This window comes from Daldinia childiae, assembly GCF_008694065.1.
Source record: "Daldinia childiae strain JS-1345 chromosome Unknown Scaffold13, whole genome shotgun sequence".
Lineage (NCBI taxonomy): Eukaryota > Fungi > Ascomycota > Sordariomycetes > Xylariales > Hypoxylaceae > Daldinia > Daldinia childiae.
This window is the reverse complement of record NW_022984654.1, coordinates 834,708-852,828: the sequence shown is the minus strand read 5'-3', so window position 1 is coordinate 852,828 and position 18,121 is coordinate 834,708. Positions and strand designations below refer to the sequence as shown.

Here is an 18,121-nt window from a genome sequence, read left to right as displayed (position 1 = left end):
ATTAAACAAATCTTGGTGATACATCATGAGTAAGTTCGGAGTTATGGTAATGGGCCCCGCCGGGGCTGGCAAGGTATGTGATGGACTCTTCTTTGCGCCACTTGTAACCTTTCTTTACTATCACGAAGCTTGTTGAGCTTGTCGAGATGCTTGCTGAAGCTTTATGTTATCTGAGGTTCGGATAATAGATCAATGTTAACATTACTGTCTAAAGTCCACCTTTTGCGCCTCCCTTATAACCCACTTACAACTTAACCGTCGCTCGTGCTTCTACGTCAACCTCGATCCTGCCGCCGAGTCCTTCGAACATACACCAGATCTAGATATCAAAGATCTAATATCGCTCCAAGATGTTATGGAGGAGATGGGCCTTGGCCCAAATGGCGGTCTTATCTACTGCTTCGAATTCCTCATGGAAAATCTCGATTTCCTAACGGAGGCATTAGACTCCCTCACTGAGGAGTACCTCATCATTTTTGACATGCCCGGCCAGATCGAGCTCTATACCCACGTTCCTATCTTACCCGCGCTCGTCCGATTCTTGACACGATCCGGCTCTCTTGACATTCGGCTCTGTGCTGCCTATCTCTTAGAAGCTACTTTTATCGTGGATAGAGCCAAGTTCTTTGCTGGTACTCTGAGCGCTATGAGTGCCATGATCATGTTAGAGGTCCCCCATATCAATATTCTGTCTAAAATGGATCTTGTAAAAGATCAGGTCCGCAAGAAAGATATGAAACGATTCCTCACGCCAGATACTGGCCTACTAGACGATGACCCGGATGATATTGCTCGGCGAAAGGCAGAGGGTGTGACAGAAGAGGAAGATGAGGCGGGAAACCCCCAGGACAAGGATGCCGTCATGCGAGGTTCAAGCTTCCGACAGCTCAACCGGGCAGTCGCAAACCTGATCGAGAATTTTAGCATGGTTAGTTACCTAAAGCTAGATGTGCAAGATGAGGATAGCGTCGGGGCCATTCTCAGCTATATCGACGACTGCATCCAGTATCACGAAGCTCAAGAGCCAAAGGAATTAAAGGATGATGAGTTTGACAATATGGATGATGGTATAGATGGGTGATTTCTTAGTGGCAGATAAACAGGATTTGCCCAAATATAAATCAAAAAGGAATATGGCATAAGGATTAATCACGAAGGGCAATGTTGGACACATGTAATTGCATAGCGACGGCGTACTGGCTTGAGGCAACTCAGATATACCAAAAATTCGAGTACATTTGGCACATACTGTTTATGCTGTTTATTCATTCTGTACAAAAAAAGAAAAAGCAATTCGTAGTCATAACTCATTCCCAAACCGTGATAAGACATTAAACGACGAGATGCCCCAACCCCTTTTTATTTTTCAGTCACACGCATAGCACTAACCCAGTCCCCAAATCATCACCAAGCACTATTTCTCGACCTAGTGTAACCTCCCGAAGGTGCTCCTCGGGTCCCAGCAGGGGCTCCACCGCGCTTGGTCTGAGCGTCGAACTTCTGGTATTCAGACCACCAGATATCCTTGACAAGAGACGCATAACCCGCTAGCTTGCTAACGAAGACGACCACGTCTCGGATTGTGGCTTCAGGGCCCCGACGCCATATAAAGGCCAACAGGGCGAAGAATAGAGCCCAGCCCATAAGTCGGAAAGCTAGACGCGTCACGTACATCATGGTGCGGTGTACGAACGATATGACCTGGATGACGAGTACGAAGGCAGCTAGCACGAAGGCGAGGACGACTAGGTCGGGGGAGTCGTGTAGAGCTTGCATGCCGCGCTGGACGAGAGGCGCAAGAACAGGTGATAGTGTCGCGGTTGCTTTTTGTGTGAGGGTAGTGGTCTGTTGCCATATGGCTCGGAGGGCGGTCTGTGGGTCCTGCATGTGGGCTTGGATGAGGGTGAGGGTCTGTTCGGGCAAGATGCCTGGGGAAGGAGGATGGGGTTAGCGGCTTGTTCGGATAGATATTTAGGAGATGAAGATTGTGGAGTATGTATGTATGTAGGGTAGGTGTATGTATGTAGATACACTATGTTAAATAATATATACGGGATAAGAATAGAAGAGGGGGGAAGGGGGGGAAATGGGATGATTGAATAAATGAATGAATGAATGAATGGAAATGAGGTTATTCTGAAGGAACGTGAAACGCGGTGAATGAGCTACGTACCTTGTAAAGCGTCAAATAACGCGGAATCACCACCTCGGTCCATGATTGATAATATGTGTGTATATGTGTATTTTTTCGTCTGGACTAGCCCTTCTCTAAACAGTAAAAGGAATGTGATGGTGCGACACCAAAAGCTGTGTTGTGAAGAAAAAAAAAAGTAAATATCGATGGTAGAAGGAACGAGCTGAGATGGGCTCGTCTTCGCTGAGAGAATCGGGTCACCGCTATTAAAAACCCCTAAAGCTAAAGCTGGGTACCTAGGGTAGGGTACCTAAGGTACTTTGATTTGAGAAAGCTAGAAGTGACAGGTTACGAAGACGCTAACAGTGGCGAAGGACGAACAGAGCAAAAAAAGGTAAACACGGCGTTGGCTGATGTATGCGATAATAGATGGATTGTTTGGTGAAGAAAGAAAGTATAACACGGTTGACTGGTTTGTGGGAAGAAGAACAAGTTTTACCAGGCTTTGATGGTGGTAATGGTGGTGGTGGTGGTGTGCAACTCTCTTCTTTTTTTTTCTTCTATTATTTACTGACCCCAGGTCGACAAATGGGTTCACGCGATTGGTAATGGGCGGTGATGACGATAACTGGCGATAACTGGCAAAAAAGGTGGAGGGATTTTCGTATGCCAAGATATGATTGGTCTAGTTGTTGGTTCTAGAGCAAGGGATGATGTCTGTGCCCAGGGTTTATTGTGGGTCCAACCTTTTTTTTAAGGGGTCGCGCGATCTCGATTTTCACGTGCTGTAATTTACCTTTCTCTTCCTTTCATTTGTTATTCGGAGAATTAAATGTAACCAATGTTGCTCTATTCCAGGAGAATATATATAGGTAGGTAGATACCTCATATATCGAAAAAAACAATCTTGATGAGTTCCTCTTAATTTTATACATTCGATGAGGATCCTATGTATGTAAGGCAGGAAATGTTCAGGGTTATAAAAACCTAATATGCAATCTTGGATCCCTGAATGCATCGTCTGGTTCCTTCTGGGGCTCTCCACGGTCTTTGTCTACCATTCTGACCTATCAAACTCCCTAAGCGTTGACCAGCGTTGGCCAGCATTGGCTTGCTTTAAGAAAATCAGGCGTTATTGGCGACATGCCTGACTTCCTCTGCAGCATCATACGTGTAAAATATCCATTATTCAACATTTCTAATATCTTCATTTGATGCCTGAGTGGAACCTCGAGTTCGAGACCATAATTCTTTCGCGCTTTATTATAGTGCCGAATGCTGTTGATGGTGTTGGTTTAAGACCCCATGACTCTCCACCTGGGTCACTCACGTTTGTCTGTCACGTTCGCGATATAAACTTCTATTAGAGTATTGACATTATAGGTATGTGATCCACGGGTTATTCAGGCATATAAGAGTGTTGTAAAATATTTTCTAGTAAGGCCAGGCACTTTTACTGGATTGGGCTTTTCCATGTCGATCTATTCAATGTTAGAACTACTACATGATTATGCGGTGAATGATATACTACTAGTATTTTAGATTGTCTAGGCTTCGTCTACTTGAAGTCTTTTGAGGGGTTGTGATTGATATACTAACTATAATTGCTTAGTTGAGAGTGTGGGTACGGTAATTGCCTCGGCCAAATCTATCTAATTGTAAATCTAGAATTCCTCACAAGAATATAAAAGTTGTAATTTAATAAGTTGTGATGAGATATGAGAAAGTTACGGTTCAGCATATGATAGATAAATCTTACATGCCACTCCTGTATCATATTAAGCGTTAATCAACAAGTCAAATCAAGACAAGAGACATCATGACAGACACTCCTTTTCTTCCCCCAAGTTCGCAGTAACATTGGCGAAACCCTGATAAATGACTTATCCAAGTTCGATGTTGAAGTAGTCAACATTGCTACCAAGGCTAAAAGTTCTTTAAACATGACATCGCAGAGATATTTCAAGACTTGAAAGTCTTTGCGGTTGAATTAAAGCTGCTACAGCACCCCGCATAATTAATACTTAGCTTAAACTAGGCGAACTAGACAATGTTCCAACAATAGCCCTCATCTCTATTCTTTATTATATAAGGGTTTATTATCTTACATAGCTCATAGAGAGTTACCAAGTAGTAACTAGAACTAGTAATAAGCTCTCAGTTCTCCTGATAAATTACATTAACAATGACAAGATTCGAACATGGGTTTTTGTCTCTTCACCTTAAGATCCAGTTAGTTAGACAACTATTTATAACGTATAGATACTTTCATACTCTATTGTAACATCTACCTCCTATTATGACCGTAGAAAACCTGTATTCATCATAAACTTATTCTTCTGAAGTACCAACTTAGGGGTATACCTAGAATTCCCAAATATCTATATAAGATACATCATCATATCCCTATATCCAATTAAACATAGCTATGTCAAATACCTCCTTTCCCTCGAAATAGGGGTCATCCCAAAGCACTCCTACAACCCCCCCTCTCTTAACTAACACACCTCCTAAGCACCCCCCCCCCCCCCCCTTTCGCTCAACTTAAATCCCCAACTGCCCATTCGACATGAAATGCGAGCCCCCCGCACACCTATACCCATCGCCCTGCGGAATCCAATCGTAGCCCATCGGGCACCTCCCGGACCTCTTAAGCGTCTCCTGCACCGCCTTCTCCTTCCGCAGCCGCTCCTCCTGTTCCCGGCGCGCCCGTTCCGCCCGCTCGTGCCTCACCCGCGCCTCCTCCAGCTTCCGCAGCTCCTCGCGACGCTTAGCCTCGTCCTGCTCCCGCTTGAACGCTTCCGCCTGTAGTCGGAGCTGCCGCTCGAGCTCCTCGGCCTGGCGTTTCGCTTCGGCGAGCTCGAGCTGGCGCTGCTCGAACGCTGCCCTGTCCCGCTGCAGTTGCTCCCATGTCGCGTCCGAGACGCCGGCGTCGCGCATGCTGGCGTTGTTGTTCGGCGGGCCTCCTGGTCCGTCGTTGTCTTTCTTGGGGGGGTCGGCGTCCTTTTTCTCCGCGGACGTGTCTATTGCGGTTGCGGTGGCGGTGGCGGTGGCGGTCGAGATCTTTGGCGGCGGCGGCGGATCCTGGGTGGCTTCTGGGGCTGGTTGAGGTGGGATTTGGGCTGGGTTGGCGCTGGTGGTGGTGGTGGTTTTAGCCCGGTTGGTACGTTCGTCGATCATGGCTTTGATAACCTCTATGACGGTGTCTTCGGGTACCAGTCGGCTTGGATCGGGGGTCTTGGATTTCATGATCTTGGAGAAGATAGACTTGGCGAGCGTTTGTACGTCGCGGGCGTTACCCCAAGATGCCGTTGATGCAAGCGTGCCAAATAAACTTAATAGTTTTCCGTCTAGAGTAGGTGAGGCTTCTAGATCCTTTGTGTCTAGTTTCCTCTTTTGAAGACACTGTAGTAGAAAGTCTCGACAGTGGCGCGGCGGAAGATTGGGGAAGCAGATTGTCTCTGGGAATCTGCTGGTCAGACCGGGGTTCTGGTTCATCAGCCGATTAATATCATTGTCGTAACCCGCAAGAACTATGGCATTTAGAGTCAGTAGTTGTAGTTTATAATGGTATTGAAAGTAGCTTTTGAGCTATAGTTGATATTTCATAGTGTTGTAATGATGAAACTTGTCTTTAAAGATGTAATTTGAAAATAGGGGTAGTAAGATATGTACTCTTGGGTTATACTTACTGACTACAAGTTTATTTTGGTACCGTTCCTTAGTTAGACAATCAACAATCTCGTCCATTGCTTCTTTGGCGAAGCGACCTTCGCCGAGCCTATAGGCCTCATCGATGAAGAGCACCCTTCCGAGGGCTTCGTCAAACTTCTTCTGGACTTTGGGACCGGTGTGGCCAACGAATTGGCCTATCAAATCCGTCGCTGAGCAGTCCACTACAGTAGCATCGGAGAGGAAACCCATATCATAATATACCTTACCCATCCTTCTGGCCGTCGTAGTCTTACCGGTTCCTGGTATGGATTAGAAGTAGTTCACACATTTGCAGGAGAAGGAAATTACCTGGCGGCCCACGAAAGAGAAATCCAAAGGGGATTTGCTGACGAGGATCTAACTCTTGACCGGCTTGGTCTTGATTCAGGATTTTTATATTCCTGACTTGTTGTTGATACCCTTCTAATTGTTCGATGATGTCGTCGCACCCAATAACATCTTGGAAAAGCATACGAATGTTGGTTTCATTTTCACCTCTGTTGAACTCGGGGTCGATATCCTTAGGGATCAGGACGTCGTTGTTCTTTTTCTGAGGAGAGGCCGACAATCGTTTTTGTTGATTCTCTTTGGCTCTATCGAGGATAATGTCGACTTCACCCGCGTTTCCGAAGTTTGGTCTATTACGCGCACGTCTGAGGACATCAATAACGACTCTCTTTGCAGCTTCTCCAGCCCTAAATCCCTGCTCCTTCAATTTGAGATCAAGGATCTGTCGAAGTTCATCGTCATCATAGTCCTCAAAGTCAAAGCCGGACGAAATGGGAAATCGTCGTGTTAAACCTGGATTCACCTTCTGGAACATATCTTCCATCTTCTCCTTGTATCCAAGCAACAAGACGCACCTGTCCTCCAATGCGGTACTTTGAACTTCAGCGACGATTGTATCTACGACTGCCGTTTTAAAGGAGTCACTGGTAGCTCCAGGGTGTGAACTTCCATCGGCAAGCATATATGCTTCATCGATGATGAGAATCTTTCCTTTTGTAGACTCGAGAATAGCTTTGGTGTTCTTCTCAGAGTGACCAAGGTACGCGCCGACGAAATCTGATGGGTTCTTAACAATGACTTCACCATTGCTTAGGAGACCTAGAGCCTTAAGAATTCCACCATAAAGTTTAGCAACTGTTGTCTTTCCAGTTCCAGGGTTCCCGACGAAGACCTTGTTTAACGAGCATTCGACAGTAGGTTGCTCCTTCATTTCTCGCTCATAGTTCCTTTGTAAGCGGTCTATGAAAACCTTGATTGACTGTTTGACAGACGTTAATCCTATCATACCTTGGAGCTTCTTCCAGTCTTTATTGGTAGAAAACTCCTTGCTTGGTTCTGGTCCTACAAGGTCGATCTTCCGTAGCAGTAAGTCATCTGGCATCATACCTTTGCGCCTCTCTCGCTTAAGACGGTCTGCTTGTCTTTCGTAGATAATTCTCGCCAGTACGTTCTCTACCTGACGAGCATTACCGAATCCTTCTCTTCCTCGACCGCGACCAATACGCCGCGCCACAATCCTCATATACAACCCATCAGGTCCACCTTCGACTTGCATGCGACCGTTGTACTTCTTTCCTATCTGATAGTTCATGATATTTAGAAGTTCGTCGTCTTCGTAGTCGTGGAAACTCATCTCGATGGGAATACGACTTGGGATGCCTGGATTATGAGCAAAGAAACCCTCCATCTGCTTCCGGTAACCGGCGAAAACGAAGATGACCTTTCCTGTGAGGTTCTCTATCTCTGCTAGAAGGAAGTCGAGCACCTGAGTTCCTCCAGTGGAGTTCCCGGACACAATTTGGTACGCCTCGTCTAGGAAAAAGACGCCGCCCCCCTTTTCAAGGATCTTATCTATTAATGCCTTGCAACCTTGTATCCCATCATTAGCTAACCGTGAGCCAGTAGTTTCTTCAAAGTGCGCCCCAGGAATTACCCCGACGGACGACAAGAACTTAGCATATAGTCTGGCGACTGTTGTTTTGCCTGTCCCAGGATTCCCTAGCAAGGCTGCACTGAATCTTTCATCTTTGGTGTCCACTCCCTGGCGAATGGCAGTATCAATTCTTGCCTTTATTGCCAGAAACTCTTTCTTCACGCTCTCCAATCCTATCATATTAAATAGAGAGTCAAGAGCTTCATTGAAGGCATTCTCGTACTTCTTCTGATACTGCCAATCTGTTTCAGCTACTGAAGGTCCCCTAGATGGGAATGGCCGGCCTTGAGGGGTCCCAGGTGTGCTGTCATCGGAGCTATCGTCATTGGGATCAGTGTGATCACTGTTATGGCCATCATTACCGTCGTTTTTACCGTCGCTATTACCGCCATTGTTATCGCCATTGTTACCGCCACCATTGCTACTGCCATTAGTACTGTCACCATGATTATTCCCACTACCATTATTACTATTGTTCTTGTTGCCGTTGTTATTATCATCATCATGTTTCGTACTTGATGTAGACGTATTCTCGGTGGGCAATTGGCCTGGCATGTTATCAGCAGGTGGGTTTTTGGGTCGAGGATTCTTGTTGTCATCTTTGCTGGGCTTGACTGAATCCTTAGTCGGTTGTTGCTTAGCTTTGGTATCTGGTACGGGATTGTTATTGCTAATGACGGGTTTGCGGGCCTGTTTTGTCAACTCGGCAAGTTCAATACGATGCTGTTGTAGAGTTTGCTCCTTTATTCTCTCCTCCTCGGCATCTTTGATCATCTTCCTCTGCTTCTCGATGTCGTCTTGGATGACTTTCAGTAGCTTAGCATATGCAAGCTGCTTTGCTTGCCGCTCAAGTTCCAACTCCTTGTCTCTGCGGGCTCTTCGAGCCTTCTCTTCCTGCTCTCGACGGCAGGTCTGACAGGCGGGTGGAGTCTTGTTAAAACAAGCCCATACCAGTTTATGCTTCTGTGAACAAACATCGTTGATGATCGCGTTGCAAGGCATCTTTGAGTGATCGACTCGTATATGACATCGCTTTGAACATGTATGCTTGCCGCAAGATAACAACTCATTGCACGGCAAATTGCATCCTCCGTCTGGGCAGTAAAACTCAAATTCATCAGGTGAATGAACAATATTCTTCGTGTCTGGGTGCTTTTCACATTTGATTGGAAATCCGTCCTGGATTCTTCCATCCCTCTTCAAATGGTCAAATAATCTTGTCCATTCATCTCGTCCCTTCTTAGCATTCATGAAGGTACTCGCGTTGCCGATCATGATTAATGCATTTCGAGCTCTGGAGATAAGTACGTTCAGCCGCTCTGGGGCACACATGAATCCAATATCCCCATCATCATTACTGCGAGTCAATGAGGCAACGACGATATCACTCTCTTCTCCCTGGTAATTGTCTATAGTTGAAAGCCGGATAGGTGTTTTATTTACGTCTGCACTCGCGGCTGGTATTTCTCCGGCTTCGACAAGGTCGTGGGAGTCAAGATCGTTCAAGATTGGATCATGGTCCTCGCTGAGCTTGTTCCTGAGCAATGATAACTGACCCTATGGTATATTAGCGACTTAATGCTATACAGTTATTTGATTGAGGCTTACTAGGTACGGAGTCAAAATTACTATATTTGATGTTTTATAATTTTGCTGTCCTAAGTAGCGGACACACTTCAAAACCATGTTCGCTTCGAAGCTGTTCTGCTTACTTGATCCAGCGGTGGGATCAAGCTTGTCGACAAGAACATTGTGCTTCGCTTCAGGGTCATTATGATTGACGAAGATGACGTTATCTTGAAACCCTAAAAGTTGTGGTCGGTTTTGTGTATCGTTTGCGTCTTCCAGGTCAGGATAGTTATGTCTTATTAAAGCCGAAATCTCTGGCCTCATTCTGTGTTGGTTCAATAGCGTGCAGTGTGGTTGCCCCTGGAGTATGAGCCGTTCAAATAACGACCGATTGAGATCGAACCCGCGTCCAGCTTCCACGGTAAGCTTGAAGTTCTTTACCTTCGGCCGAAGCTGCTTGTGATCACCGATTTGGATGAGCTGTTTCGTGCTGGGACCCATAGCCGCGAGGATGTCTTGAATATCTCGGATTAGCCATTGACATTAAGAGGATAACGCAACGAGATTTCTCGGTTATAGCAGTCGACATATACTTTCATAGATGTGGATGACCACAACTTGAAAAGGGGGTAAGGATGGGTAAACAGCTTTGGAATATACATACGGCTTTCCAAGATTTCTCCTGCCTCTTCAACAACGATAATCCCAGGCGCAGCGGACTGTATCTCTTGCGCATACATTGAAGCAGCAGTAGTAGTACAGCAGATAATACGTTTGCTCTGGAGAGTTTGCTCTGTTTTCTCCTTCCGTAAGCTTTGCAGGGTCTTGTAGGTTTTGTTGAAGTCGGTAATCCACTTGGCGAGCGTGGAAATCCTCTCTCGATAAATTTCTTGTTTCCACTCCTCGATCTTCACCTGCCGGTCTGGCTTCTTCATGTTCCATACCTCCTTGGATGAAGCATCTGACTTATCCTTAGCAAACGGACCGGGCTGCTTTCCGTTTGCCCAGAGATCGAAGAGATAGTCGGGTTTCATCGAGGCACCCTTCTTTCCAACACGGGTCTCTCCATCCACCGCTTCTGGAACCTCGAGCGCATCAAAGAAGTGACTCTCTGTATCCGAAAACTCGAGAAACTCTAACAGGTCATTATGAGAGATATATGCCTTCGAAAAGGCATCGAAATGTTTTTCTACTCCTTCAGCCAATGACTGCAACTTGGATTTCTCGGCGTTGATCAGGTCTTGACGAGTCCTCGTTACTCTAACATAGCCGGCCGTCTGGGATTTCAAGGTGAGAGATTCGGTCCGATCAGTGAACTTCGATCCAAGTCGGACAATGACATTGCGGTCGATCCCAATGTCGAGCAAGTCCTCAATGAATTGGTCAAGTGCATGGTTCGTAAATGATAAAACTAGCAACGTCTCCTTTGTTTTATCGAGTAGGATCTTAGTTAGAAGAGCACCAACCAAAGATTTTCCAGTTCCTGTATTATAAGTCAGAATTTATAGCCTTAAAGCAGCTGCTCTTGGGACTTTCACACCTGGTGGACCTTGTATCTGGCATGTTTGATACTGTAAACCGTACATGAGGGCTCTAACTTGTGATGGGTCTAGGTTGATGTTCTTCTTTGCTTTAATGAGCTGTCGTAAGTCAGTCGGGGTGGTTAAAGATGCCTCTAAGGCATCGATGGTGGCATCCGGCTTAATTGGTGACTCTTGGGGTTCCTTCGAACGAACCAGAATATCATGGTCGAGTTCAACATCAGTCTTCCGCTTGAGTCTCTCCAGAATCGGTTCGTAGGCGAAAATAGGGGTTGAAACAAGTAAAAAGTCAACTGTACCTCCTTGCAAAGCTACTAACAGATCTGCTAACATATCTTCGCCTACGACCTGTAAGCAGATGCGAGGAGGGTGAAGCGATAGTTTATCTTCGTTCCTGTCCAGAGATGCGAATGCCAGGAGAGTATCATCCTTCATAAAGCAACCAAAGCTTTGGTGTTTTAGGAATCCTTGAGACTTCTTCAACTCCTTTTTTCTATCTTCGATACTCGCTTTCTTCATGTTCAAAATATCCTCCGAGCATCTGAGCACCAGATTGCATGGTCGGTCATTAGCCATTGAGTCTCTGTGTATATCCTCTAACGAGAGATCTTTGATGACCATGTTTCTCCAATTTTGCCTCCTAGCTTTATTCTTCATATTTTTGAGATCTTCGCGCATATCTGCGAGCATATCTTCTCTAAGGAGACGGAACTGATTATCGAGGTGGTCAAGCGCTCGATTTACGTTCCCCTCCTCAAATGCTACCCCTGCCTGCATATAGAAGGGCATCTCGGTAGATTCCATCTCGGCCCTGGTAGGAAGGATTGATATATCATGGTAATTGGCGAAGTCGTTATCATGACGACCCCCTGGACTAAATTTATTGACCAAATGAGAATTCGCAACAGACTTTGAAGGCTGGACTAATGCCCGGATCTTCTGAAATATGCTCCCACATATCGGAGATGATGATTCCTCGAGTTTCTTGAGAGTGTCGTCCTGGCAGAGTGACAGTGCAGTCTCCCGGAACTTGGACGATTGCGGCTGTGGCAATAGTATTAACTGCAATAGTAACCAAGCGAAGCCCTCTACGGCTTGAGTCTCAAGTTGTTCAGACTTTATATTCTGGATTAAACTATCCCAGAATAACGATGGGTCAACCATAACCCAGAGGACTTGATTGAGGAGTTCTCCCTCGCAAACCCTCTGTAGGGTAGGATCCGTGAGGAATTTCAAGAGATTCGAAACATGACTGTTAATGAATTGGGCAGAGGTATCTATAGTTAATGATTTATGGAGGGCTTCTTGACCACTTTTTGACGAAGCTAACCTCTCGATGCAGTCTGGCCTGTCAGTTCTGTTCACAATGGACTCGAGAAACTTTTGTGCATCTCTAACCCCAGTGACTTTCCCTTTCCCTTCAAGTATTCTGTAGAAAAACTTATCAAGCGCTCGAGATCGGAAGCTGGTGTCCTGATCTTGATTTGGTGATGGCCCGCTAGCAGCTGCTTGGTATGACATCGCGCCGTCGTCAATAATGAACGAAATTACCTAACTGGACAGAAGATTGGCGTAGCTCTAGGATAAAGAAAGGACATTACTTCTATAAAATAAAGTAAAGTAATAAGGCAAACAGTTGAGACTTTCTATTAGGTAGTTGTAGTGATAGAGTAGATGCCCCTCGGTTTTCGAGTCTCTTTGTCTCAAACGTGTCTTTCGAACCGGTAGGCCGCATTATCTCATATCTCATATCTCACATTTCTATGGCCAACCTGCATTACATGTAACACAGTACCATGCGGGATTCAACTCAATAATATAACGGCTCTCTATCAATTGGCCTAAGTGCGGAGTAAATTATGCCTATCATGCGGGCACACGAGCACAAACACGTAAATGCGCGAACGCGCAATAGAGAAACCGGGGGATTCCTTATGCTACTTGATACTACTTGAGGCCAACACATTCATCTTTAGGCACACTTACCGCAATATCCGCAACTGGTGTCACACGCTGTGAAATCTAACGAGAAATTATCATCAGAATCATCCGATTCGTCAGATTCTCCCTTCCGAGAAAGCAGGCTGGGATAACTGTCGTCCTCATCCTCATCACTCAGGCAGGCTGTGCCATCGCTTCCTGGTCCATGATTCTGCCTAGCCCATATATCCCTCCAATCACTTGGAAGTACTTCCCGAGGTTTACCGGCTTGCTCTCTTAATTCGAGTGGTCCTGACTCAGTTCGACACAGTTCGAGCTTCAAATGACCTGCCCGTTTGACCTCAACAATTAGTTGTCGTAGAATGGAAGAGAACTTTTGAAGTTCGGATTGATGGTTATTTTCCCAATCAAGTAACTCTTGCTCGACGGCTTTTTCTTGAACATCTTCAAAGTTTCCTGTAATGTGATATGCCGTGACGAAGTTAGGGATTTGACGAAGCCATAACCTAGGTAATTGCTCGTCCATATCAACTGGTGCACCGACTTGAGATCTTGCCTTAGATCTCGTCTTAATTTCAATGATTGATTGCTGAGGTATGACCGCTCCGGCTGTCTCGATAGCGGGGGAGTTTGAAAGGTTCAAGCCATCTAGTTTAATAGCCGTAGTAGTGAAATCCTCTCTATCACTTGCTAAATAACCATCGCATTCAAAACGAACGAGACATTTCAACCCGCTGAATGAATAAGAGACGATGCGTTGATGCGATTTAGTTTCTTGCATCTTAGGTTCATAAGAAGTGAAAGAATCTAAGAAGGAATGGCCATATCCACGGACGTCAGGAATGACTTGATCGCGACAGTTACGAATCATGAATAAAGTATCTCCAACCATTTCAACATCGAATCTGAAGGTCAAATTGACCGATCGTACGAATCGGAGAATGTCTCCAAGGGAACTCGCGCAACCCATAATGTCAACTCCTGACGTGTCAAACCCTTCATTTAGAGAAAGGAGGGAATGAACAGAAGGCAACATGGGATGCTCAGGAAATCTTGCTCCGTTATGATCCCGAAGATAATCGCCATGATCTCCAGGAAGTTGTGAAGGTAATTGAGGTGGCGTCCATTTTGCTGGTTCTCCTATTTACCGTATTAGCATTCTGGTGGGCATTGATCTTGGTGACATACCTGGAATAATAATTTTGGGCGCTTTAGAATCGACTAGAGAGTACGATGCTGCGTATTTGCAATTGCTAATTTTTGCATCACCCGCCTGTGTACTATAATTCGAAGTAATTTCTGAAGTAATCTTCGTGATAAGTCGACCGAGAGGGGCATCATCAATAGTGCTCCTAGATGGTTGATCTTTGCTTCGGCTCGAGTTAGGGCCTTGTTCTCTCCCATCATTGCCTCGTCCTCGCCCTCGCCAGCTACCGCGGCCGCTACCACCGCGACCACGACCCCGCCATTGACCACGGGCGGTGTTCGAAGGCCCCCTAGGAATCAGCGTACTCATATTTTAATGGTGTAAATCGAGAATTTGAATAGATGGTGAAGAGTGTGTTGCTGAATATCTTTGGGATAGTAACCTTGGGATCACAAGATATATAAAATGATACCTACCTGTTTTCATAGGCTCGGACAAGTAGAACAGCGACGATTGCATATGAGGGACTGTGGCATGTTTATTGGACACGGATCCATGCACAATGAAATGCAACTTGCCGTTACACAACTTATTATTACCTACCAAGATTTGGTAAGACGAGTGACAGCTTTCTCTCGCCTTGCCCGCCATACCCCGCGAAAAGGCAACCAACCTCACAACGACCAATGGCTACTGAGAAGAGTTACGTTGGCATAAACTTCAGATTAACATTCGGATCGTACTTAACATTACCGAATCGAAGACTAACTTATTGATTTAAACATGAACTGCTGTGATGGGTGAGCTAAATAAGAAAGGGGGTTAATTATGAAATCGAATGAACAAGATAGTCAACCTACCAGCAATACACCTAAGAGGTACCTATACAGTGTTACTGCTTCAGGCTTTCTCAAAAGATAGTGCGAAAAGTGCATAATAAGTAGATGATCAGATATATTTACGAGCTTCAGCTATAGCAAGACTAAATAAATCTGGGATAAAAGATTTCTCTTTAGTATTCACCTAGTTGCTCTCCTACATGATTTTCAATCTCGCGTATCTATCCTATTCGTAATTAGGCACTTTTGCAAAGGAGTCAGATTAAGACCTATGCCTACCTCTTATACTACCATACTATCATCATGGACTTCCAAACTGATCAACAACAGCAACTGCCTCTTGATCATTACCCTCCATCCTCACCGTGTAACTTGCCACAACCTCGATCTAATGAGTAACAACAAGAACTTTCTATCGAAGATTTCATTTTCTGCTCTGGATCTTCGACAACGAAAATGGACCAATAGTTCCCTATTTCCGGAAGAAGAAGAAGAAAGATACCAGCCTTAGCTACTAACGTATTGTGTCAAAGAACCGTTCCAAGTTACTTTCTTGCCCCCGGAAAATGGCACAAATACGCTGCGCAATCAGAAACCCACTACGGTCTTTGGGTATAATAATCTGCGTGTACATGCTATGCGGAGACCCGTTCTGGGAAACCCGGGTTACGGACAGCTCAAAAGCATGCGTGAAGGACACGTTTGCTTCCCATACTTAATCGTAGAACCAAAAGACTACGACGGCGACATGATAGTAGCACAATACCCTATCTCGCACATCTTTACGTCATGTGGAGAGAAGTAATCGCAACTACTACTCCCACGGAAACGAACCGTTGTCCTGGTTACTACCTATATAATAAGATTGATTCATTTCAAGCTTCGCCTTGGCCAATCTCGAGCAATTCAAGAAATTTCGAACAGCTATTTTTCATATCCAGCATTGGGCAGTACACAATAGGCTAGAGCGGATCTTGGCTGGCATTGAGAAACGGAAAGCTGATGGATATCCTCGGCATGAGAACCAACCGGTTGGGCGTCGTGGGAGGGAGGATGATGAGAACGAGGGCGAATATTACTATGACGAGGACGAGGATGAATATTATTAAATAGGGTGGTTATATGGAATATGTAGTTGCTTTTGGGAGATAAAACGCGTGCGAATCTCATATCTAGTACTTACCAATCTGTGTATCTCTCTCCACATCCCCCTAACCCTAAACGTACTACCAAAACTAACCTGTATATGTATGTATAACCAGCCTCCTGGAACAGAAGCAAGGGGGCAGCATCGAGGGGCAGGATAGGAGGCTGGGGGCGATCCTCAATGCAAGTCATATGTGCGTATAGACTCAGAAACTCAGACACGACCACCACCATCCCTTTCTAGGAATGAAGAAGGCGGGGGAGCAGGAGAAAGGAAAAAAAAAAAAAACACTACCCCCAGACTTTTCAGAGTGAGTTAGTTTATCTGCTTCGCGGCATGAATCTCCCAGCCTCCCGTAACCGAAATATGGGAACACCCCCCCGGTCCCCCGGGACCCAACGTAACCCTAGCCGCCGCAGCGGAGCCGCGGAAACTTGTCATGCTAAGATGGGTCGACCAGTAAAACTTGGCCTCGAAGCGAAAAGAGACCTAAGCAGAAAAAAAAAAAAAAAGACCCTGGTGGCCGTTAGCGATAATGCTGGGTACCGAGAGCGCTTGGTAGTCCGTTTTCGGCTGCGAGGTGTGCGGATTGTGAGGGTTTTATCTACATACAACTTTGTAATAAGGCCACTGATCTGCCCTTTTTGGAAAATACCGGGGTTGGAAGTTCGTAATAGCTACTCTAATTAGGAGGTTAGCCAGCCCTGGGAGGTTTACAATAGTGTAGATGTCTACATTTGGCGTGTAAGGGGGACTTGCATGCATGAAGAATCTAGTGTCTAACTATCCAGCTACAAGTCACAAGTAAAGATTTCACACTTAGGAAGAAGACGAAGAGAATAGTAAGAGGCAAGATTATTGTATTTTCAACAATAGTTGATATCCAAAAGTATAACCGACAATTACCGCCAACCTATCAAGCGCATTTCGCGCGATATGGGATATCTTATCCAGGTATCCAGTACTCTAAAGCGCCTAAGCCTTTCCCTTTTGCACCACAATATTTGTCCAAAGTACAGCTAGGACTCGGTTCTCGAGATCCAGGAGAATAATAGATAGAAAAACAAAATAAACAGGTGAATGAATGGATAGAGCACGTGGACTTCACCTCCAGGTGCTGTGTAGTTTGCTTCGCCGACTCCTCGACGACTTGAGCCCGACATCCCCATTGATCATCAAACTCCTCCACCTCCGCCCGATGCTACCCCGGTCTTTGCCCAGACTCCGCGCGCAGTCCTGCCAATCCGTCTTGGAGAGTTTGAGCTTCTCCAGGACAAGCTCGACCAATATCCGGTCGTCTTCTTTGCTCCACCGCTCGCCGTCTGCTTCTACTTCTACTTCTGTGCCTTCTACCATACTCTCTTTGTCTCTAGTAGATTGTAAATTGTGAAAGTCTCTCCGCCCTAGACCCAGTGGTATTACTTCCGGCGCGAGGCGAGCGCGTTTTGGCGTACTAGGTCTGGCGCTTGATTCTTCGTTCTCCGAACCACTTATTTCTAGGTCGCTGTCCATGTCCTCATCACGACCCATGTCATCCTCGACGGCGCGGCGTCTTTTATTGACGCCGCGAGGTGGTGCTGCTGATCGCTTTACAACTCTCTTCCTAGGGAGAACTTCCCCATTGGTGTCTGTTTTGCGCGATCGCAGACGTAGTTTTAGAGGAGGAAGAGCGGTGTGGGCCATTGGCGGTGTAGGTAGCGGATCCCGACGCGCATCGATGTTGTCATTTGAGGGAATTGTCGCGGGTACTGTAAGCATAGATTGGAGCGCGCGGCATGACTGGAAAATGTTTCCGAGAGTGCTATTGTGCGCGCTCGTTGGGGGACTAGCAGGCGGCGACGCGAAAAGAGCAGATTGAAGCCTAGTAACAGGCGGGTGCGACGAGTCGCACGAAAGTGCTGACGGCATCAACATTTTGACGACGACTTATTCGAAATATTGCTTTGGTATTGCTTGTGCTGCAATAATACGTGCCGAGACGTTGCTCCAAGCGGAATGTGTTGCGAGATTTCGAATGCGACTGTAGCTGGAATGCGATGCGCGCAATGTAGTTAAATAATAATAGTTGCGTAAATAATTATATAACTTTAATATAAGTAATATTTAAATCGTCTGGTAGTCTTAATATTCAAGAGCAAGTCGCGATA

The 18,121-nt window shown here is 45.7% G+C and overlaps 3 protein-coding genes across 3 annotated transcripts; 1 reads left to right on the top strand and 2 right to left on the bottom strand.

Moving 5' to 3' along the window:
* Positions 1–25: 25 nt before the first annotated feature.
* On the top strand, positions 26–1,081 carry GL218_08646 (GPN-loop GTPase 3; the record flags this gene model as incomplete). Its single annotated transcript, XM_033585451.1, has 2 exons — positions 26–73; positions 215–1,081. 2 exons carry the CDS (start codon positions 26–28, stop codon positions 1,079–1,081), a joined length of 915 nt encoding a protein of 304 aa, XP_033440439.1.
* A 323-nt stretch (positions 1,082–1,404) lies between these two features.
* Positions 1,405–2,216, bottom strand: GL218_08645 (uncharacterized protein; the record flags this gene model as incomplete). Its single annotated transcript, XM_033585450.1, has 2 exons — positions 1,405–1,928; positions 2,174–2,216. The coding sequence occupies 2 exons, from the start codon at positions 2,214–2,216 to the stop codon at positions 1,405–1,407; spliced, it is 567 nt and encodes a 188-aa protein (XP_033440441.1).
* Positions 2,217–17,078: 14,862 nt separating this feature from the next.
* GL218_08643 (uncharacterized protein) lies at positions 17,079–17,888 on the bottom strand (the record flags this gene model as incomplete). Its single annotated transcript, XM_033585449.1, has 1 exon — positions 17,079–17,888. One exon carries the CDS (start codon positions 17,886–17,888, stop codon positions 17,079–17,081), a length of 810 nt encoding a protein of 269 aa, XP_033440443.1.
* Between the last annotated feature and the right edge of the window lie 233 nt (positions 17,889–18,121).